This window comes from Tachypleus tridentatus, chromosome 9 (genome assembly GCF_004210375.1).
Source record: "Tachypleus tridentatus isolate NWPU-2018 chromosome 9, ASM421037v1, whole genome shotgun sequence".
NCBI classification, from domain to species: domain Eukaryota; kingdom Metazoa; phylum Arthropoda; class Merostomata; order Xiphosura; family Limulidae; genus Tachypleus; species Tachypleus tridentatus.
The window spans coordinates 50516012-50541589 of NC_134833.1; the positions used below are offsets into that span (position 1 = coordinate 50516012).

The 25578-nt window shown below is 33.7% G+C and overlaps 2 protein-coding genes across 2 annotated transcripts in view; one reads left to right on the forward strand and one right to left on the reverse strand.

Annotated features, from left to right (window-relative positions):
* Positions 1–17968, reverse strand: part of LOC143225218 (histone acetyltransferase KAT7-like) — a 134079-nt gene extending 116111 nt beyond the window's left edge. Inside the window, exons 1-2 of the mRNA XM_076454244.1 lie at positions 17762–17968; positions 15393–15680 (exon numbers count right to left, since the gene is read on the reverse strand). The gene's annotated coding sequence lies outside the window, so the exon portion shown is untranslated. The remainder of the gene's footprint in view (positions 1–15392; positions 15681–17761) is intronic.
* LOC143225220 (NPC intracellular cholesterol transporter 2-like) lies at positions 9564–16109 on the forward strand. The gene is made up of 4 exons (XM_076454265.1): positions 9564–9723; positions 11968–12078; positions 14410–14585; positions 15939–16109. The coding sequence occupies exons 1-4, from the start codon at positions 9618–9620 to the stop codon at positions 16032–16034; spliced, it is 489 nt and encodes a 162-aa protein (XP_076310380.1). The 5' UTR covers positions 9564–9617; the 3' UTR covers positions 16035–16109.
* Positions 17969–25578: the final 7610 nt, after the last annotated feature.

Consider the following 25578-nt stretch of genomic DNA (forward strand, 5'->3'; position numbering starts at 1 on the left):
CTAAAGGTATTTGTGGCTTTTGTCTTGTGTCTGTGGTCACTTCCAGAGGGAGAAGTTGCAATGCCATTTCAAAGATGGCACACATACTCATATAAATTGGTACAAGTTAGAAGGTTTCATAATGTAAGTTATATTTAGAATATGTAGTTTGACATTTTTTTGGAATTGTGATATAATGCAAGTTAATCTATTGTCTAATTTGAAAGTGAGACATGATATAATTCTTTCTGTCTTTGTTTTGTGTGGACATATTTTAAAACTCAGTCTTCAGGCAAAGCAAAAAGTAAAAATCAGAACAGAAACTTGTGAGCTAGTCAGCATGTAAGATTAACCACACTTAACATTTTTGAAAATAAATATTTTATTTATTTTTTCACACCAGAGATGTTTTTTTGTTGCTTCTAGCTTCAATAACTCACGAGTATAAGCTCAATGCCTTGATCCTACATTACTTGTATTCATTCACATAAATAATTAATTTATTTAAGATCCTTTCCATTCCGAGGATTTAAAGCACCTCAACAACCAGGAATAATTCAATGTTTTGCCCACGATTTGCTAGAAATTCCGCTTCTTGATTAGCAACAGTATATGTTTCTGTACACTTCTTGAAATATTCCATCACTACCAAAATGTATTTATTCCTGTGACAAAGGATCAAGTTCCTCAAAAGCAACTCTCTGAAGTGGTTCTCCAACAAAGTACTGTTGTATTTACCCATTCTGTTCGTTTCATGGACCTTTTTGCTTACGTCAAAGTTTACATTATTTATTTCATACTTCTGCAAGGTTTTGATATTCAAGCCAGTATACACGTCCCTTTATCCAATCCAGTGTTGTAAGCGTTGTATAAGTAATGGAGTGCTTCTGATTGTAGAAACTATACCAATATCAACTGATGCCGTTATATCTGCACTTACACATTTTCGTTCTTGCTATAACAAGTTCACTCTTAAGAGTAAAGAGCCAAATGCCTAAACATTTCTCTACAATTAATGTACCATCCTTTACCTACTGAATAATTGGCTTTATATTAATATATTTTGCCTGAGTACGTCCAATTGTATATCTGACCAAAATAGTCATTCATCGCATATATTAATGTGATATTTTAGATTCTGCTCTGTTTTACTTTTGGTCGGTTATATTTATCATATTCCGCTTCCCTCTTTTCACAGAGTTTTAATTTTTGTCTAATACAATGTACTTAAGATAATGCAACATCATTTTATGCTTTTTTGTTAAACAAAATTTCCATAGTTCCTGAGACTTTTTTATTACCTGGACTTTTAAAAATCAACAGTCATTTTAATATTCCATCATTTGTCTAGGGTAAAACGTTTTGGCTATAGAGGTAATGATCACAATGATTAGTTATCGATAAACACTTTATACTTCTTTTGAGTTGCACAATATCCCATTTTTATAGTTATAGTAATCAATCACATATTATTTCTCGTATTGTATTGAGAATAACACTGAGATATTGATCGGTTTTGGTTGTGTTTCCTGAAGCTCTCTGTCCTCTGACTCTTTGTTCCAAAAACTCATTTATTACCAGAACAGTTTACAACTTCTTTGAATTCAGTTTGAGTTCATTCTTCCCAAACTGGTCTCGTATCTTTCTTATTTCACAAAGAGCGTCATTAAAAAAAACTACCTATATGCGATTATTTCATCGAAGTAGATAAGTATGAAGCTTCAGGTATTTTAGAGAGAACACTATCATTCATTCAAATGCATAGGTGTATTACATAATCAAAATGGTAATATAACCCATTTCCTGCAGTAAAGGTTGTGTTTTCTCAATTTGCTTTGTTTTTCTTTGCACTTTGCCAGGACCCCCGCTAGTACAGCGGTATGTCCTCGGATTTATAACCCTAAAATCAGGCGTTCGATTCCCCGCGGTGGGCTCAGCAGATAGACCGATGTGGCTTTGTTATAAGAAAAACACACGCACTTTCCAGTGCTCACTATTTAAACCTAATATTGAATTTTTTAAACTCAGGTAAAACATTAAGAGTACAGTCAGTATTAGGAACCTTTCTTTTTTGACTTTATTTACTTTTTATTAATACACACAAAACTTTATGGATTCATTGTTCTTTACAAGTACATTAGGTGATATCCAAGGACCAGTACAAGGTTACGCCACTACTTCATTTTTAGTATTTTTATTTGGAAGTTGCAAAACAATTCGAAGCTCCCAAATAAAAATACTAAAAATTAATAATTGAAATGCAGCTAATATGTTAGGCTGCATTTCAATTATTAATTTTGTGAGAAAGTATATTGTCTGGCCTAAGTCATGAAGTCCATTAAAAAGGTACCTTGGTACTTTAAAGCAACTCATATAGTCTGTGCTTTACTAATTTACCGTTTTTATTCGTTTATAAGACGATTCGCTTATAAGACGGGTCCCAACTTCACCTGAGAGATTGTCGATATTCTGTTTAGACTCGTTTATAAGACGAAGGAAGGAAAGCAGGTAACGAGAGAAAAGTGAAAAAAATGGAAATTAATAGAAACCTAATTTTGGGTTTCGTATACGATATTTCGATTTCAGATTAGAAGGAGAAAAATAGAAGAGATAGAAAAGTGAAAATAAATGAATAAATCCAAACTCGGTGTTCAAGCGTTTAATGGAATTTCATCAACTATTTTATTTACTGTATGATAAATATTCATATTTAAAACACATAACAAAGAACAATCTAACGCACAAAACTTATCACAACATATTTCAGTATTAAAGTACGTTTATGCTAACTTTTAAACCACATTTCTTCAAAGTATTAAAAGAGTTTACGCAAACTGTATTTTAATAGAACACAGCAAATCAGTATGCAAGTTATGAAATTCAAAAGCCTTCAAATTATTCGTTGTCGCTATCTCCAAACAGTTCATAAAACTGCTCCTCGGACAATCCATCATCGTAGAGGTCACATTCCTCCGTGTTCTCCACAATCACAAATATAATAATAACAAGATAGCTCACTTCCCTATTTTCACTGTCTGAAATATCTGCACAGTTCTGAGTGAACTAAATTTATTTTCTATGTCTGTAGACCTCGCCTATAAGACGCCCCCCCCCCAATTTGAGCCCGAAATCTCGAGGAAAAATCCCCGTCTTATAAGCGAGTAAACACGGTATAAGATGCTCACATATTTGGTCAAACAACTCCTTTAAATGAGGTAGTAAGCTTTCCTTATGTGGAGATTTGTCATCGAGCTATCTACGTATTGTTTCTTAGGTAACTGCTTGAAATGTTCTCTGATGTAGAAGTACTACTTGCCTAGCTTCACACCTTACAATTTTCGTCCAGAATTGACTTGATATTTGTGTTAGACATCAATGAAGACATTTTTTTTTTCGGATCCACGAGAATTCTTCAAACTAATAATTCCGCAGGACAAACTGTACTAATTCGTTCTATCACATCCCAGTTATTGTACAAAAATTTGTTAAAACAGTAAGTCCTGGTGCGAGTTTTTCTCTTGGCGGTATAACAGCTGGTATCATTGCATTAACCGGCAGTTTAGCTTCTGATGCTGTAATAAGTATCATGTTATCATGTAATACACTGATATTTTCTAGTCATAGACTGTGAAACTTAGAGATCTTACCCAAACTTACTGAAGATGTGGAAAACCTTGTACAATTAACTTCACCTGATGCTCTTCACAAAATAATGGATTTATTGGTATTAAACCAATCCATAGAATGTATAGTGAATATAGCCATGCAAATTAGATTAAAGTAAATTAGGTGTACATTTTAAAAGGAAATTGTCCATTGGAAATGGCACTTGAATCAATTGAAGGTGTAGAAAAACAGATAAAAACATCCCTCAGGAATCAAGGGGCTGACAGTTTAAATCATAAAGAAACATAAATTTAGAAATTTACAATAATTAAAAGAATTAATTAAACAATTAAATAACTAGTCACTTAAAACAGGGGTAAGCTATAGAAAATTAGGTGATTCAATTATAAATTAAATACTTCAAGAACTACAGACGAAAACTTGTAGGAAGTAAAAACTGTTCTCACTATGGTGAACAAAAAATTTAAGACGTATAAAAATGAAAGACTTGTTGTTCGCTACTATTTATATTTATTATTTTAAACTATGTTTTTCGTGTCACCTTTTCTTCAAAATTTGTATACCATTATAACGCCCCATGGCTGAAAGGGCAAACATGTTTGGTGCGATGAGGATTCGAACCTGCGACTCTCAGATTACGAGTTGAGTGCCTTAACCACCTGACCAGGCCGAGCCGAAATAAATGATAAATTGTAACACACAAAGTGCGTATTAACGGTAACCATAGTGATCTAACAAACAATAAATGTTTTCCCGAGAGGTTTTCAGAGTGCACTTCTGATGTACAGATTATGTTTGTAATAAATTTTGAAGAGAGAATTGCCAGTATCTGAGAATTAGGAAATTTCAGATTTGGTTGGTCTCTTTCAACTTCCATGGCCCGGCATGGCCAGGTGGAATAAGGCATTCGACTCGTAATCTGAGGGTCGTGGGTTCAGATCACGGTCGCACCAAACATGCTCGCCCTTTCAGCCGTGCGGGTGTTTATAATGTAACAGTCAATCCCACTATTCGTTGGTAAAAGAGAAGCCCAAGAGTTGGCGGTGGTTGATGTTGACTAACTGACTTCTCACTGGTTTAGCACTGCTAAATTAAGAACGACTGACACAGATTGCCCTCGACTAGTAACAAGCAAAACTAAAAACAAATAAACATACAGCTGCTGCTATATCATGTACGTTTTTGTCTAGTTCTTTGTGACTGGTAGATATTACCATTATTAAAGCGATTTAGTTCTTAAATGTGAAATACTTAGGTTAAATACTTTGCTAAAATTAAATAATAATTTTAAAAAAAAATTTTCACTTACTGAAATCGATTTAATTCTTTTAAACGATATGACTGTAAGATTGTTACTAAAGTTCACCATATTTTCAATTATAAATAACGAAAGTATACAATATATGTGTAGAAATAAGTGTCCATTTTTCAAATAATCATCACAACTACTTCTGTCTGTATCTCCAGGCGCCATTTGCAAAATCTAACAACGTAAATAGGTCATCAGGTATGTCCTTCAAAGCGCTGAATCACACCACACAGTAACGTGTTCACAACACGAAAGTGAAGTGATATTTATAAAGCGCGATAGAAAAACAACGATTGCTTCAAACGTTTATGGTACATAAGGCTTTTAGGTCGTCTTGTGACAGTGACCTTTTAACATAGTTCCCATTCCTTGTTATGTAACAGTGTTCCTAGATTATTGCTTAGTATTTGCAATTTATGAAAATCCATAGCATGTTAGAATGAAAATTGATATAATATTTAAAAGAGTGGTCGCAGTGCCAAAAAAGGTAAAAATGAAATATATATATATTTATTGGACTCCAAATCTTAACACTTCATTTTAATGATAACATAAGAAACAAAGTAACCATAGGCTCCCCAGTAGAACAGCGGTATGTTTGACGACTTATGCCATTACTAACCGGGTTTCGATACTCGTGGTGGGCAAAACACAGACAGCCTTTTTGGTAGCTTTGTGCTTATTAATAAACATCATCATCGCGACGAAAGAGTACAACCTCATGATGTTAGCTTACACATCTTGAAATCCATGAACGCCTGCAGCAAAAATTACGGTTATTCTACAGGGGGGCCCGTAAGTCCCTACCCATCCATATATCTTGTGTATCTGTGTGCTGTCCCTCATTTCATGTACCCATGTACTTGTCATAATACGCTCTTCAAGTGTAAACGGGCTTACATCGGCCATATTTTTCTGATAAAAAAAAACAAATTTATAATACATGCGTAATTGAATATAACATAATAACATATGGATGGGTAGGGACTTACGGGCCACTCTGTACAGTTGAAATAACAGTTCCAACTAAACAGGTGGAATGTCATGTTTCCAATATCATAAAACCTTTTGTAACTTTGAACGAAACTCTATCTGTAAAAAATTAAATAGAATTGTCGTCAAATTTTGCTTAGATTCGCCTATTTAGTGACACAGTGGTATGTCTGCAGACTCACACCGCTAGAAAACAGGTTTCCATACCCGTGGTGGGAAGAGCACGGATAGTCCCTTGTGCAGCTTTGTGCTAAATTCCAAACAATCAATCAACTATTTAGATTTTGTGCATCACAGAAACAGACTAGTTCTATGTTACAAGTTCACTTCGCTTTTCTACCACCTTTGTCTTCCTTAAAATATTTACATTTTGAAAATCCTGCAATTGTTGTATTTGATGAAAAATATAGAGCAAACTTAAATGTCCTAGAAGTTGTGTTTAATTAAAATACAGTCTTTTGACCAATAAAATCCGTGTTGTGTTGCAATCTATATTTATGTTACAAGAAAAAAAAATAACACTGGTGAATTACGAGCTTCGTTCTGTAAAAGGTCCGGCATGGCTAGGTGGTTAAGGTGCTCAACTCGTAATATGAGTGTCGCGGGTTCGAATCCCCGTCACACCAAACTTGCTCGCCCTTTCAGCCGTGGGGGCGTTATAATGTGACGGTAAATCCCTCTATTCGTTGGTAAGAGTAGCACAAGAGTTGGCGGTAGTAACAAGAGTTAGCTGCCTTCCCTCTAGTCTTACATTGCTAAATTAGGAACGGCTAGCGCAGATAACCCTCGTGTAGCTTTGCGCGAAATTCAGAACAAAGTAAACCAATCATTCTGTATATTTGACCAAAGTCCGTAGTTTTATTATGCATGATAATTTAACCTTTCAGAATTGAGCGTTATAATGGAAATTTTTAAATAGATTTTATAAGAAAACAGGATAAACAGGTAGAATGTTAAAAGTGGCATTAATTGTAGAATAGGTAATATAATATATATAAACCAATTGAAAAAAATCACGCACTTAAATATTTCTTGGACAAAAAATAAATGTGTTCGCACAAAAAACAAATGACATATAATTATCATATTTGTTTTGCTTATGATATCCTATTGTTTAACAACTGGATCGAAAGCTTATCACTACCCCCCGTTTTTCTTGTACCTTTTTCACGTGACAAGCTAAATGTTTGGAAAGTTACGTCAGCATTGCACAAACTATTCATAATATATGCATGTAAGGAATACACGATCTGGGCGTGTTTTAGTTGTTAGCTTGTTAGTCTGTGGATAGTGGGGTTTGGTCAGTTGTAGTAAATACATCTGTTTTGTTGATCTGTGCGTCTTTCTTAAATAGATTAAAGATAGCGATGTTTGGGTTTTAGGTTTAGGCTGACATTGAGATCAATGAATCAGTAAGTAAATAATCTCTCCAAAACAACAAAATAAAACAAAAACTCTAGTAGTGGTTAAACTAATCTCTACAGAGTGTTCACGGGCAAATTATAACATTAATAGTCATGATGTAATAAGATTATTTTCGAAAAGTAGCCATGGTTCTGAGTTAGGCACTTTGAATTTTGTTCGCAAAACAGTCGGTATAAAGCATTTTTATTGCTAGCATAATGTTATGAGCTCAAAAGGTACGAGGGCTGTTCAAAAAATACGCGGACTGACGTCATAAAACAAAATGTACTTTATTTAGAAGTTACAGGTCTGGGACCCCTTCAAAGTACTCTCCTCCCCAACGCACACACTTATCCCAACGGTGTTTCCACTTGTTGAAACAGTCCTGGTACGCTTCTTTTGTAATGTCCTCCAGCTCCTTCGTCGCATTTGCCTTAATCTCGGGAATCGTCTCAAATCTTCTTTTTTCAAGAGACATTTGAGTTTGAGGAACAAGAAAAAATCGCAAGGAGCAAGGTCAGGTGGGTACGGGGGTGGGAAAGAACAGTGATCGAGTGTTTGGCCAAAAACTCACGAGTTCTAAGGCACAAATTTCGCAGCAACGCGGTGCATCTTCAATTTTTTTGGTCAAAATCTCGTAACAAGATCCAACTGATATCCCACACTCTTCAGCAAGCTCTCTGACAGTCAGACGTCGATTTGTCCGCACCAGGGTCGTCAGTTGACGTGGAAGGACGTCCAGGATGCTCATCATCTTTAATAGACTGTCGACCATCCTTAAAACGTTCATGCCAGTTGAAACATGCTGTACGCTTCATAGCAACATCACCGTAAGCCGTGTTAAGCATAGCAAAAGTTTTAGTCGCAGATTTTCCAAGTTTAACACAAAATTTCGCAGCAAGTCGTTGCTCCTTCAGGTCATTCATTCTGAAATCCGCCAAACGAAAAAATCGCACTTCATTTAAAACCGAGTAGCTAATACACAAATGAAGATATCTGCAAACGAGAAATGGCGTCGTAATGAGCTGATCTGTGCAAACCTAGCGACACCAAGCGGATTCCCCTGGAACCAACTAAAGCCGCGCAATTCAAACAGTCCGCGTATTTTTTGAACAGACCTCGTATATAGGTACAAGACTTGAAAGCTATTTTACATGTTTGAATATAAACATAAATATTACTAAAATGTTCCAGCAAATAATGCATAACAGTGGCTCTCAATCTGCCGTTTGCGAACCACTGGTGTCCACAGACTGCCTTCAGATGGCCAGACGCAAACATTTTAGAACCATTTCTCTATATCTTGCAACTTGTTTAGGACTGCACCAGAGGCATAGCTAGGGTTTTCAGCGCCCGTGACAAAGTCAGTTTATGACACAAATTTCCTAATTATGTAACATCAATTTGGCGTTCCCCCACCTTCGATGTTGCGGCCGGGAACAGATGTCCCCCCTTGCCACCCCAACCCCCTAGCTACGCCACTGGACTGCACTTAGTACAATATTATCTTTGGTTTCTTACAAGTTGTACCATTCTAACGTCTACCCTCAAAGTGAGTTAACCTTTAAAATATTCTCGTTAAATGGTTAAGTCAGTCGCTTACAGTCTATTTCAAACTGAACTGTACCATTCTAACACACACCCTAAAATTGTAGTTAACCTTGGAAAACGCCCAGTAAAGATTAAACTTGGTCCTTTAAGATCTATCTTCAGCATAACTGTACTATTCTAAAGCCTGAAAGTATAACTAACATAAGCAGTGACCTAATTAGGTTTGTATAGCGTGAAACAGGATGAAATCGCTTAGATGACGTACTTGGTGTGTAATACATTGAAGAAATTACTTATACTATATATCTTCACTACAAAACACCTTAAACAGGTTTTGAATTTGACATTTTAAGAACTTTGTCATGAATTAAGCATTGCGCTTTTTTACCTAACAACTGCCAAGACTAACAACTTACAACTGCCAATACTAACAATTAACAACTATCATTTTATATTAAATATATTGACGTAATTAGTAATACTAAATCAATTTACCATTCTACATATCATTGAAAATCTCATTAGAATTAGATAGATATGAGAAAAACTAAGTGCCTTCAATTTAACATAAGTAAAAGCATTTATATAACTAGTATAATAATAATAGTTAGAAATAAACAAAAAAGAAACCTGATAAGCCAAACCGTTTCACGTAATTACCCCGTCCTGGAAATTGGGAAAACCAGTTTTTTCAAGGCCAGCGAGGACTGACGTATATAAGGGCTGGAAACCTGATTTAATAAACTGTTTTACGATGAACAGAAAGCTACTCATTGTATTCCTCCAGCAGGCTATTTTATCGGTGTTATTTCGAGATGCATTGGGAGGAACATTTGTCCTAACAGACATCAAACCTTGTGGTAAGTACACACCTTTATATATTGATTAGGTATTGGTCATTAATTGAAACATTATTGTGTTCAGGACAGAACGTGGGTAAAAAATATGACAGCACTACTGTCTGAGTCTATTATAAAATAATATGCTATGAAAATACTTTCAGATACGTCCTAGTTTTAGTGTGATGATGACTGACAATTTCTAACTTTGTAAATGGATGTGTGCATATGTACGTAAATACATGTTAAAAGCGTACTCTTAGAATATATCATTCATTTGATATTATATATAGATATAAGTTTTACAGTATGTTTTTAATAAGGCTTTTCCACATTTACGTGAATTGTTTGTTTTTGAATTTCGCGCAAAACTACAGGACGGCTATCTGCGCTAGCCGTTCTAATTTAGAGGTGTAAGTTAGAGAGAAGGCAACTAGTCACCACCACTTACCGCCAACTCTTGGGCTACTCTTTTACCAATGAATAGTGGGACTGACCGTCACACTATAACGCACACACGGCTATAAGGGAGAGCATGTTTGGTGTGACGGGAATTCGGACCCGCGACCCTCATTTTACAAGTCGAATGCCCTAACCACTTGGCTATGTAAGGCCCATTTACATCAAATACAAGGGTCTTTACTTAAATAAGTGTACCATCAACCCCACAGATTTTGTTTTACATCTTTTAAAAAGTACACATACGTACACATACATGATAAACTGGGGTTAATTAATAGAAGTAATGTATAATGTTATTTTTACATTCATTTACTTTCTAGGGTGATATTAAAATAATAATATCTCATTGAAACCGACGAATCCTAAACGTTAGTGATGAAATAGACAAGAAACGTTTTGAACATGCAATAAAATTTTGAACAACAACTCTCTCGACAAACATTGTTTGATTTATCTGAATGAAGGGAATATTTCATCACCACCACTAGAGTACAGGATGCGCTCAAACTGGCTATGTTTCTTGCAAGGCAATTTTAATGATCTTAAGTTTAAGAAACAAAAGCAGGTGTATTATGATCATGAAACGTTTAATGTTTGTCTCGGATATTTGCACAAAGCTAAATAAAAGCTAGGTGTACCAGCTATCCCTGATTTTTAACTGATAAACTAAAGAAAAATCAAATACTACTACCAACTCTTGAGTTACTCTATTCGAATAGTGTCACTGAAACTTCATTCATATAACGCACCCATGGCTCTCATTTAATTTTGACACGACGGGACTCAAATCATGGACAATCTGGCTCAGAGTCTGACATGCTAACGAGGAGGCTATACTCAATCAACATATAAATAAATTTGTTCCATGGTATCAAACCGTAGATCAAAATAATACACACTATATTTGAAAGAAGCCGTTACAAAATAACTAAATTTTTACCCTATATGATTTTCGACGTTTTAAAAAGTCCGTATCTGTAGAACTTTTCTGATACAGTAACATCTTTAGGAGCTATCATGTTACCATTTACATGGCCAAAACAAATTATATAGACAAACGTAATTTAAAAGAAACAAAAATCTCATAAAATAAGGAATAAAATTAGAAGGTTTTATAAAACGAAACCTGCTGCAATAAAGGTAGAGATTTGTTTGTAGAGTTTTCTCACAAAATTACGTAAGGGAAGACATCTAGTTTACAGCACCCACTTACGTCTTTAGTTTGGACATGGGTATTTGACCTTCATTCTTTTATCATCCTCGGCCCCAAAGTGCGGAGGGAGATGAGATTTTGCGGCAAAGAATCTTTGGATAAATCCGCATACGCTAATTATTAAACTATGCCATGCTCAAGGAACAGTTTAAAATATCTCCCAACAATAACAATAGTAAAGTCCTTTGCGCTATAAGGGGTGATACTATTGGCTAATACTCTAGAATATCCTTCCCTCACAGTAAATTCGTGGAGTTCTTGTTTCAGCACAGGTATTATTGCTTAGACAGATGTAAGATGTGCGCCCCAGATTCGATCCCGGACCTTTGGATCTAGTGACGAAAGCTTTAAACAATAGGTTATCAGTCATTGATAATAATAAAAAAAACATGTAGGTTAGGATTTCTTGTGACGTAATGGTAACCTTGACAACTTATAATGCCAATCTTTGGGCAACAAAAAAATTTTAGCTGCTTCGGTTTCACCGATTCTCAGGAAAAAAAAAAATTAAAATAAAAAATATTCAAGTTTTGAAGGTTTCTCTGTCCCTCAGCTGTTTATTTGATTTGTTTAACTTTTGTTATTTAAAGAAAACGGAGACATCTCCCAAATCAAAGAAGTTCGGGTGACACCTTGTGATAAAGAACCGTGTGAAATACCGAGGGGAAGCTTTGTACTGGTTGAGGCTGATTTCATCGCCAGTAAGTATGGATTTAAAATACATAAGATTTAACAACCGTATTAACGATCTGAATATTCATTACCAGCTCGACATCTCTTATTTTGAAGTTATTTTGGTTTGTACTTTATATTTCATTGTACAAAATATATACGTGATACCTAAGTGCATTCATGCTCTCAAAGAAAGATGATCTAAGTTGGTACAAGTGTAGTATAGGCAAAGATATTCAACGTTATAACTTATTTTAATTTCAATATTTAACTAAAGAGTTGTTAGTGATGTAACAGTTATGAATATCAAATGGTTCTTTTTACTCTAACATTTTCTGTTCTATTCAACATGTTAAATTATTTAAAGTTATCTATACACATTTAGTTAGACTATTATGAAAAGCTGAATACTATAAGTAAAATCTCGTTGAGTTACAGAGGAATCTGTAAACAAGTGCCAGTATGTATTTAAAAATAATATACACTACAAAATAGGCTATAGGACTACTGATTCTGTAAAAACGTCAATGTTGACCGCAAGTAATTTGAACATAATATGTTCATTTCATTATGTATTTCATTAATTTATTCCATAAGGTATTTAAAACTAGATTTCAGATTTTTTTTTACTATCACACCTATTGTTTTGCTAGATCTGTTATGTATAAAAAGCTCTCATTTCACCAACTAGGCGTTTCAGGCTTTAAAAGTTGGTGCATGCAAATAGTTTTACTTGGACTTTTGAATTACGAGACCCAACCTATAATTTGCTTATGACAGCTAAACCACTTTTAGACTTACATTTTGACAAGCGTATCATAAGTTGTACTAAGACATTAGCTTCCAAGATCCTGTTGAAGCTGACCAAACGTATAAAGTCTGTTTGGGCTGCATCGGAGAACGTGACATAGATGTGATAGAAATACGGTGTTGTTTCGGCCATCTTTTTCGAGAAAACAGTAGTTCATTTCGAAGTGTTACTGGAATATTACGAAGATTTGACTTATGAGTTTTAGCGAAATTCAGTCTTAATACTCTGAGATTCATTGCATGGGTTTTTGGATTAGAGGGTTATATTTTCTAGCCAAAATTTTGCTTTTCCAAAGAGGCCGTTGGTGTGGGTTGGTTTAAAAAGTGATTATGGACCCGACTATCGTCATCAGTTTCTGCTGTGTGAGATTTTTTGTTTCCATACAGAAAATGAGGACTCCCATGTTCAAAATTTACCGTTTTGTTCGGATCTACATAGCTAGTGTGTGTGTTGGAGTTTTCCTATAGCAAATTCTCATCAGAACTATCTTCTGTGCTCCCTGAGGAGAATCGAACCCTTGATTTTAACATTGTAAATCTAAAGACTTACCGCTGTTTTACTAGTGAATGATTAGTATTCAGATAAATCTAAAATAGTGTTTTTCACAGATCTTGTTTACTGAGTCATGAGAGGGAAAAGGTAAATGTGGAATAATAAATTTATGAGCTTTTATTTTAAAATCTACAATACAGTAACAGAGAAGTTTGTGTTATAATCATTTACTGTTAAATGTGATTTTTTCACATTCATAGTCCTAGATCATTTCTAATTTCGACAGGAGCGATGCTGTAATTGATGTGTTACTTTTCTTACTGTATGTCTGCATTGCTTATCAATTTTAGTGGAATCAAAATAAGGATTTGTAACTTGAGAAAAAATATAGATAACACTTCCAGACTAGATTGTTTATTTTTTTTAGTTCCTAGTTGTAGGCTTGAACATATAATCTTTGCATTTTAATTCAACTTGTTTCTGTACTTTTACGGTCTCTATTTACCTTTTAACAATTTTAATTATGTTCTTTCTTAATCTTTATGTCTATTTATGAGCATAAATTTTAAGCCACATAAGTGTATTTGCATTCAATGGAATGTTAAATGTTCTTCAACAGTTTACTAACTACTACATTGGCATTTTTTTCACTCGACCATTATTTACTGAGCCGGTTGGCTTTGTGCCTGAAAATTAGTGTAAACAGAATTTACGAAGCGAAGTATGAAAATCAGTAGAATAAATCACTAATCACAAAAGTAAAGAAATATACTATAGTAATCGTCTGTTGTTATAAAACTCACTGAAACAGTCGCAGAAACCCTCACAGCATGATCGAACCTAATTATGAACCACTATCTTGTTTCACGATAAGAAATAAGAAAGTATGATAATACCTTAAACATATATTTTCTAGTTTCTACAAATGCTACATTATTAGCGCCTTAATTAAACGTTACTGTAACGGACACTAGACGTTTCTGTGTTTAAGACTCTAGTTTAGAAATTAATATATTTATTTAATTGTCCTCCAACAGTAAATTGACTTTCCTTTCAGATCAGAATTCTAGTGAGCCCAAAGTTAATATCGAGGCAAAGATAAAAGATGAATATCTGCCATTTCCAAGTTTAAAACCAGACGGTTGTAATGGCAAAAACCTTCAATGCCCTTTATTAAAAGGAAAGTCATACACATTTCAGGACAAATTAGAAGTTATGCCTTTCTACCCAATGGTGAGTATAAATTATTAGTATTCTAGCAAATTATTATGATTTAGAAGAGGATTTTTTCGTTAGAATTTTTAATAAGATTTTTATATTTTTATCTAATTAATATGCTTTTTAAAAGTTTGTTTTTTAACGCAAAACTACACAATGAGCTATCTGCGTTTTTTCCACTATGGAGGTTGAACCCCAACTTTTAGCACTATAAACCCTCATACTTAATAATGAATTAGCGAGAGACATTTTTCCAAATACCCAATTTTTTTAGATATTGAAGTAAAATATGCTTTAGATCTAATGGCACATCAACCGTGTTTTCAAGTGAATGAAAAGTGGATAAATATTATCCCATAACTCGAAGCTGTCTCATCTTTAACTTTTACATTTTGGTTTCATTAATACCTTAACGTTTGAAGATCTACTCCGAATGCTGGTTTTTGCTTGTTTATTTGTAGGTGAGCGCAAAGCCGCACAAAGGGCTGTCTGTACTCTGCTCACCGCGGTTATCTAAACCCGATTTCTTGCGTTGTAACTCCGCTGTGCCATTGGGGGACGTGGTTCCTGCATAGTAAAATGTTTCATATTGGTTCCTGTATTAAGGAAAACAAATGTTTAAATTTAGTTCTGACCTGGAACTTGTAAACGTTATACTCTATATTTTTAAGATAGAGTTTTTATATACTATCTGAAAAACAAATGGTAAGTAAATTTGTAATTGATTAAACGGGTTAGTATTTTCAGTCTCATTGGTACCTTACGTGGCATATACGCCAAACAAGTAGCGCTGAGACCATTAAGACTGAAGAAAAGCCGTACCTATTTTAGAAGTACTGTCAAATGGAAGACATCCAGTTTGCGGCACCCTCCACCGATGCAGTTGCTCTTGACTGAATAGCGAGATTGGCTGTCAAAGTTATAACGGTCCACATCTGAAAGTTAGAGGTTATGCAAAAGCATATCGTGACTCCTTTTTTAGCTCTGTAGATCTGCAGTCTGGCAGACTAACCACTCGTACACTACTGACTTATTTGCTTAATCAAACACGAGACCAGTTACAACGAATCCAAAATTAATGTCTCCAAATCTTCTATTAAACTCAACATTCTGAAAATATAAAACAACAACAGCTTTTTAGTTTCAAAATAAAATACAAATAACAAAATTTACAACAACAAAAAACAAAGTTAATGGTGACTTTTTGAACTGTAGGTTTTAAACCATACGTTAAAACAGTCACTTGGCATAAAAAACGTATCATGTGTAGATATTTACTCATCGTTATTTCGTATTTCAAACCATTAAGTAGACTGTTGAATTATTTATAATGTAACTGAACAACTGAGATTTTTATTTTCGATTTAGATAACTGTCGATTCAAAATGGAAGTTGACAGGAGACGATGAAAAAGTCATATTCTGCTTTTTGGCTCCAGTGAGCGTCGTACAGGCACAAACTTAAACAAATAAAAGAAAAGAGAGAGGAGACAGATGTACATTTACATTTACTAATAAACGAAAATGCTTCAAATGTTCACATATTTTCCACCTCCAGTTTTATACTAATGTGAATACTAACAAAGTGATCATATATAAACAGCTGAAGAGCAGAATAATTTATTGTATTTTCTACCATGTTAAAGTACACAATTTTATATTAAAATATCCTTCAATTTCGTCTTAGTGTATTTAATATGGAAGGTATTTGATGTGAAAAAAGAGACTAAACAGAGGGCGATGTTGATCACTTTACATTTTGGGGAAGTCTGGCAAAAATACATTAATGACTACTTTATTTCAAGTAGATTTCACTTATTAAAGTCATTTTTGGTATTTCCTTACAATGAAATAAAGAGCACACATATTTAACACCATGAACTAAATATATTATTGAAAAAATGTAACAATATTTTGCTGCAGCTTCATTAAATAGTAAGTGACTAAGTGTTGAATACTTCATGAGTAAGATCACGATATTTATTTTATTATTTCTGATCCCAACAAGCGATATTTACATCTTAGATTTAAAACGTCCAGATGAAAAATGGTCCTTACTTTACGTTTTGCCACTCTTTCAACTGCTTATTACAATTTGTGTATTTAGTAATTCTAGTTATTTTATTTCTTTCATCATTCAACAAATAAAATACTACATTGTTTAATTTGAAATTAACAAAATGTTGCAAATATTATTCCTTAATATTTTACAGCTACAAGATTAATGTGTATGTTGGTAAAGAAATTCACCGCAGTTTTACGAGTGTCGTTGGGAACTTTATACATAATTCTGTTAATATGCATATTCTATTATTATGTATGCACATTTTGACTCATGCTTGTTGGTGTGTGGTATTAGATAAACTGACTTCTATACAAGTGTAGGATAAGTCCACTAATAGCACCAGAGTATAATAGAAGATTCAACGAGTTATATGGATCTGAAAACTTGAGTTAGTTTTTAAGTGGGGAAGAAATAAGCAAAGTGAACAAGTTTGATACTGAGTGAAACAATTTTTGTTGCAGACACAACAACAACAACAATAAACAAAACAGCAGTGTGGTACTTGATGATTGCTGTTGTTTGTAATTGAGCATAATGCTACACAAAGGGTTATCTGTAATCTACCCATTACGAGTATCGAAACCCGGTTTTTAGCGTTGTAAGTCTTCAGACATACCGCTGTGCCACTAGGGGGCGCAGGTATTTGATGAATTCTGAAGAATTAACACGTAGAAAACAACCATATATATATATTAGTTTATTATAACCTAAAAACATGACGAAACAAAAATAAATTTAAAAATAATAAACAAAAAAACGTTGCACTAATTAGAAAGATCCCATAGTACAGCTATAATGTAGGATATAAAATGTACCCTAAGTTTTGAAGGTGACTACGGAAATAGAACCCACATTGCGATGAGGATACACTGTCTATCAGTCGTAACTTCCATTCGCCAGTCTCACATAAAGAAATAAAATAAAGGAGTAGCAATAGGTATAGAATAGAAATTAGGAAAGCGAGATGTGGGTGCTCAAGCCCACAACGTTCTACATTTATATCACCCTTCACTGCCTGCAGACAGTTGTGGGAAGGTGACTGCTCTCCAAAATAAAGAAGAAAATTAATTGAAAAAGAAAAATAAGAGAAATAAGGTACCACCATCTGGGAGTAAGTTGAAACTTACCTCTTGAAGTTAACATCCCAGATCCCTTTATGGTAGAAAGGCACTAATTGGTAGCCAAGTAAACGAATTATACTAGTATGAAGAGACTCATCCAGCTATCTAAATAAACTAGTGTAGCAATCAACCATCACTAATTTATTAAGTCTGCTATGACTATCATGCTCTAAACAAGCCTTTATATACGGCAAGGTGTACATCCGCATAAAGTAGTGCCATGTTGTTAAATAACATTATTCATAACTAAAAATAGTTATTAGAAATTTTTAGTAAAATTTCTCTAGTTTTTATTTCTTAATATTTATTTAATACATTCGTATATTTGTTACAGAACTCTTTAATATTTTTTAAAGTTTCTTTATTAAATCCATCGACCATTAATTTTTGCATCAGTATGTCAGCATTACTAATAAAAGTTTGTAATTTATTACAAATTTTACAATATCTGAATAATTGCAAAGTTATAATGCTTATAACAGAAGGATATGGTATAATACTATTAAAAGAGGAAATTAATACTTATAAAGTTAAGTAAACAAAATCAAAAGGAAGGGCTGCGTTAAAAACAGTAAATTCAAACTTTAGACTAATTATAGTAGTTTGTTATAAACTAAAAAGAAGCCGAAACAAAAATAAATTAAAAATAATAAAAAACGCTGCATTAATTTAAAATATCCCAGGGTAAAAGCTATAATGTGGAATATAAAATTTACCCTAGGTTTTGGAGGTGACTGAGGAAGTAGGACCCATTTCTCACATAAAGAAATAAAATGAAGGAGTAGCAATAGATATAGAATAGAAATTAGGAGAGCTCAAGCTTACAACATATTACAGTTTGAAATAACTGAGTTAAAATAATTTTGGTTTAGAAGTTAATTAAATGTCAATAAATTTACAAACAGTATTGAGTCTTTTATCTGATCCGGAACTTCCTTTATTTCTTATCGAAGGCTCACGACGAACGAATTAATTATATATTGATATAGATACAATTCACTTAACGGAGAGCTAGTTAGCTCTTCGTTGATCACATGTGAGTTTTTCACCACTAAAGTTATATAATGTCTACGTAAAATATTAATATCCGATGTTAACCCGCTGAAGTTAAATGGCTTGTAATGATTGAAATCTATAAACGTTCCTGGTCAAGTCTCTGTAGTTTCACAATTAATAAGCGTTAATCACCGTTTCAGTTTCAAGGGTTTATAGTATACCAACTGAAGCAAACCAACAATATACACTGTCTCTTCTGCGTTGCATTGGTTACATTTTATAAGCTTGAGAGGAGAGTTTTATAAATTTCAGGTAAGGCAACAATACTGGCAATTACTATTATTTACATAGACACATACATAGTGTATTGTAGATTCTTACACTCGAGAATCTTCTACAGTTTTAGTGAGTCAGCGGAAATATCGTAATACAGATTTAACAATATAAGGTAAATGCATTTCTAAATATATATTTAACTGAAACAAACATCGATATTCAAAATAAATATATAATAGTAAATCCATCACAATTATCATAATCCTATCACAACTGTTTCAGCTTGACATCAAGATGATGGCATTATACTCGTTCACCTTCTGTTTCCAAATAACACCTAAACACCGTATGCATGATACTACCCTTCAAAACAGAAGTACAACTAAATTATATAACAGTAGGAATGCACAGAAAATATTGTTACATATAACGTTGAAATGCATTCCATATCACTTTAATAGAAAAAACCCATTGTTAATACAGTAATATAAACATGAGACATTACACAACACACAAGTATAACAATACAATACGTAAACAGTTCAACAATGAAATTTCACACGAAAATTCCCGTTAATAAATAACAATAAGCAAGTGCACACTTACAAGGATAAAAAGTAAAAGAGGGTTCTCTAAGGAAATGAATAATAAAATAATAACAAAATACGCAATCACAACTTCAGCAAAGTACGCAAATGAGTAGAAGAAATCACCAATGACAAGAGTAGAGAAATCTACCATGGTAATTGTATACTGTTTGAAACCTCACTTAAGTTTTCGCAAAAAACAGGAAGAGACAAAGTAAAACAGTAAACAGGGAAACTAGGTAAAGCCTCCTTGGAGACCCATCAGGAATGCCACCATTTTGAAGTCTCCGATAACCTCCCAGCCATACTCATCATACTTCAAGGCTTCTAGCAAGGTTTTGACGCTGTTGTATTCCTCTTTAATGTGTACCTAATGAGCCAGGGGAAGAGACGGATACTTATTCTCATTATGGAGCAGCACAGCTTTGAGGATTCTGGATGAGCTATCAATTAAGAGGCGCCACTCGTTCGGGTTACAGATAATTCCAGATGCCTCGCACAGATCGTCTACATTGTGGCAGAAGCAAAGCCCATCTAGACTGGTGAAGAAGCTTGCTCTGACTTGCAACTTACACACTTTCATCTAACAAATCCCACTTCTTGAGCCTAGATCTCAAAAGCTCGGTATTTGACTTTGTTAGACCAAGATATTTGAGCAAGTCATTGAGGTGTCTTTAGTTAGGGTAGTATGGGTTTCTTTCACCAGCTACGCCTCTGAAATTGTAAGCTGGATCTTCAACGTCTGCCTCCTCTTCTGATTTGCTGCTTTCTCTCTGGCGGAGTGGATACAAAGAGCTCAGGGCAGTGTGGCATTGGAACTATGGATGATGGAAAGTCCAGATACATGAAAGCAGATGCATTCTTGCCAGCCCGACGTTGGGAAGGGTCTACCATACAAAAGTAGCAATTGCTTGAGTGGTCAGTCGGTTCACGCCAAATTCTTGAAATAGTGAACTTCATTTCCCCTCTGTACCATCCTGCAAAAGAGCAAAATAAAATTGTTATTATGAAGAATAAATTTATTTTATCTACAACTAATGTGTAAGAGGTTCATGCAAAATATTATATATGTGATATTTTTTCTATACTATTGGAAATTAAAATATATTTAAATTTTAAAAGGTTTAAAATTTATATGATATAAAATCTTACTGTTCAAGCAAGCAAAAATTGTCCGTCTTACTTTCTAAAGTTTTTTGCAGTGCTTGCAGGTAAAATGAGGTGCCCAGGGTTTGTCCTGATTCCCAACAATCATGCCGGAATATGCCTTGTAGGCTTCACATATTTTAACAAATGCTGTCACAGAGTACTTTTTGCTCTTGTTTTGATAAATTGGCCATATGCATAGCAGAATGCTCTGGAGAATGTTTGCAGCTTCTTGATACCATCTCTTATAAAATTATAGTAAAAACTTTACTGTGGAAAGTTTTAAAAAAAATCTAAAAGGTTCTTGAAAATTCTCATAAGTTCTACAACGTTCTAGAAAATTATTGTAAGTTCGAAAAAATTCTCAGCACTGAATCTACCTGAAATGTTCTGGAAGATGAGTAAATTTGAAAATTTCATTACCCAAGTCACAAAAGCAAATGTGAAGAACAAATAGGTCTTTTCTATTTATTTTAAGCCTAAGCAATTGCAAAATAACACTTTCTGCTCAGAAACAATAAAAAGTAAAAATTTTGTTACATAGTGTAATATGAAAATAATTAACTTTCAATTTTGTCTAAGTATCGGAAAACCAACTTTTTTGCTATCATCAATATTTTAGCAGTCTTAGCCATTGCTATAAAAGGTCGTGAATGTTTTTTTAAAAAACACGTTTACTTTCTAAGGTTTTATTTTGCTTCCATGTTTAATACAAATTTTTCAGAACCACTATTTTGACTTATGATAAAAATTAATACCAACAAGTTAAAAGAACAAAAAGTAGCCATCTCTCGTTCACATAAACGAGTTTGTGTGATTAGCCAATTATACGTTGTTACAGTATTAGAAAAAATAATAAATAAAAAAGACTAAAACTGTAACCCTAAAACTCATTGAAGTTTTTATCTCTCCCATAAACACACACAAAAGATAGAATTTTTTGGTAAATAGGAAAAATATATCCATAATGTACAATTTATCCCACAACAAAATGAATATCCCACCCGCAGAAGGGGTGAGGTTTCATTTCTTTCACTTTAACCCCACCAAAAGATTCTTCAGGGCCACGGTTATTTTGCGGTTGGTTGTCGTTGATCCTCTGCAATCGTCCTGGTCTTAGGCAAAGACTCTCTCGGTGTTGGCTAGTCTCACCTTACATGTCCTCCTCACAATGAAACTGGGGAAATCATCTTCCACTGCAGGTTGTCATTTTCGTAATTATACCATTTCCAAACTTTTGTCTCAATAGCGGCCATCTACTGGCAGTACCTTTAAAACACCGGGATTTTTACTGGTGTTTATTTTTTGTGATTATCTTACTTGTCCTTGTCAGGATTTACAGGTAACACTGGTGAGTTTCTTGTGTCTAAGAGTGGCAGAGTATTACGACTTTGGACAACTCTGTGTGACAAGGTAAAAAACTAGCCACGTCCATCGTTTCCAGATCGTGTTAGCCTTGAATAGTTATTAATCTACAAGTTCAATCTTTCCGGTAAGATACAGTATTTTTTCATATAACAGGTAAGTTTCTCATTGTAATTCCCTCATAAACGTTTAATTATCCTGCCATACTGTCCCCGCTCCTTTTGGATACTTTTTTCATACAGTTGAAGAGTTCTTGTTTTAGACGTAATTAGCTGGAACGTGTTCCTTTGGTTACCACATAAGATCAAGTCATGAGACTCATTACAAAAGAAAAAAAAAAAGAGAAAGAAATCGAAAGTAACAGAGGTTAGATATCGGTAAATTTTTGTGATATAAGTGTTTGAAAAAGTGGGTGTTGTATTTTCTAAACCATTTCTATAAGCCCATCATATTTTAATCGAAATTGTTGTGCAGATATGTTGTTTTATTTTAATTTTCGTGCAAAGCTACGCAAACTCTAGCTGCACACAGCCATCCCAGTCAATAGACTTGAGGAAAGGTATCTTGTCAATATCACCCCCTAACATTTCTTACTTCACTGAATAGTTAGATTCGACCATCACTTTTATAATGCGCCGATGGCTTCAAACAGTGAAGTGCATTTTAGCGGCAACGGATTGCGAACCATGAACCCTTAGATTTATATTCTGGCCACGCCTGGTTCATGCTTCGTTTGTTGTTCAGCACAAAGTTATACAAGGGACTATCTATGTTGTACTCGCCACATGTATCGAAACCTGCCTTTTAGCGTTGTAAGCTCACAGACTTAGGAGTAAGACACTGGTGGATCCAAGTGCTTAACTAAGGATTGTATTTGAATACTATCTGACAACTGTTAGTTTTCTAATGAATCGTTGGTTAACATAAGAATCTACAATTCTGTGTCAAGTTCATAACCTTCTCCATTTTTAATACTTGTCAGCACCATGTTCTTCCCAAATAACGCTATAAGGAACATTATCCAGATTGCTCATGCTAACAACGATATACAACTTTGCCATGATTTGTTTTTACACGGTGTCTGCAGTTTATTCTATACAAATGTAATGTAATCTAATATATATATATATATTGTATTATAGAAAAAAGTTGTTGTTTTTTTGTAACGATGCTTTGTTTTTCGTATGTTCAATTTGAGCCTTTTCTTCCTCAATTCATGTTTTATTTTCCCTTTTACAAAACTTATTATCTTAATGTTTAATGTTAAAAGCTTCAGTAACGGATTACCTTTAATTACTCTGCTGTCGTCGTTTAATATCTAGAAGGGAATATCGAATGAGTAAGATAAGAGTTTAAACATTATTGGACTATTATTTGAAATGGAGCTGAAGGAAAGTAATGGAGTTGGCAACGACAACCAAATATAAGTTAATAATATGACACAGGCAGTCTTAAAACTAATTATAGTGTTGTCACCTTTAGATTTAAAAACATTCCAAGTGATTCCGGATTTAGAACACTGAAAGATCAGGAAGAAAATAATCACTGCATACTTCTCAGTGTTGGAAGCCTTAGTGAAAGAGATTAAGTTGTTATTACCGTGCTACACAGTTTTGGAAGGTTTGATATTCGATTAAGCTGCTGCTTGATGTTGAAAATTTTAGAAGTGGTTAGGCTCTTATTATCCTGCTTCTCAGTGCTCATAATTTTAATAGTCGATTTAGTACTTGTTATCCTATTGTTTAGTTTTTAAAGTTTAAGTAGACGATTAAACTCTTATTACCTAATTGTTTAATGGTATAAGTCTTAGCAGTCTGTAACAAAATTATGATACAGAGAATTGCATTTGTCTCTCTTTATTCAATTTGTTTAAATATGAAGAAAGATACCGACGACGTTCACAATTTGTTCCCTTTTAACTTAACAGGTTGAAGCACTTGACAAATTGAATTTGCTTTTCAACATAAATTTTTGATCGCTGTATTTTAGTTGCACGTTTTGTTTGAGTGCTATATCTGCATATGCTTACAAATAATTAAAGATAAGATAAAATATTATAATAAATTGCAAACACTAATTAAGGCTGAAATATCGCTTCTCGAATCATTATTGATTGACTGAATTTACAAGTTCAACGACAGTCACACACAAATAAACAATCGTCTAGAGGTCTGTTTTGCTAGGCCTTATTGCTTATTCTATCGATTCGTTTACAAATAATAATAAACGTTTAAAATATTTAATCAAACATAATGTTTTTAATCAAAAGGGGCCACTCGGGAAAACCGTGAACATAAACAAAGAACTTTTCGAAGAGTTATGTAAAATTTAATAAATGATTTGAAGAGCCCAAGATGATTCATGACATAAGTTTGTCGTTCAAAAGCAATCAGATGTTTTAAATGAATATTGGTATTACATAATAGAAACATGATCCATCTCACCTCAGTAAACTGACAAATATATAACACCTTACTTGCACTAGATGGCACTGATAGCGTGATTTGATTTCCGACAGCACGAGTGTGTTTGTGTAGTTTTTGTATAGCAAAGTCGTAACGGGCTATCTACTGAATTCACCGAGGGGAATCGAACCCCTGATTTAGCGTTGTAAATTCGTAGACTTACCGCTGTACTATCGGGGAACCCGACAATAAGAGATCATTTCATTAATGAAAGTTGAATTTGTTGTTTGAAATTAAGCATAAAGCTAAGCAATGGGTTATCTGTGCTCTGAAGATGATATAAGAAGGTCGAAACGTTGTTCTGTACTTTATTTCAAGTAAAGTTTTAATATTCATGCCGGCCGTCTTTAGAAAACATATCTTAGTCAAATATTCTGATGAATAGACAAGGATACTAAACTCCCTTAACAAACAACTTGTTTTATGAATAAATTTGTAAGTGCAAGTGAATACGCAAGATATTCTCGACCTGGCGACGCAAGTGACTGTTTAAGAAATCTAAAAACTAACAGAAACAGGTAAAATGGTTTGTTGTAAGTGGTAAAGAAAATAACTTATTATCGTACTGGGGTGGTATCAGCTTATACATTTAATAAACGTTGTTTAGGTATTGTATTATGCAATTATTGTGAAATTAATATTGATTCATTGTGATCTTAACATAATTAATATTGACTAATAATATTCTAACAGTTAAAATCCATGAATAACATGTAGCTTAATAATTATGCAAAATGGATTTTCGGTCTTTTCAGCTAATTTGTTTTGTGTGCTTCATAAATAGTATAAAAGTTTTACTTTAAATGAATGAATAGATTTAATGGTAATATTTACGTATCACTTTTAAAAAAATCCACAGATATAGACATTAAAGTTGTTAAAAATCAGGTGATTAGTTTCACTTATGGATAGGTGCAAATAGCTCATCGACTCTTATATCAATAAAATCTAACAGAAATTAAAGTAATGTTGTACTAGAATTAATACG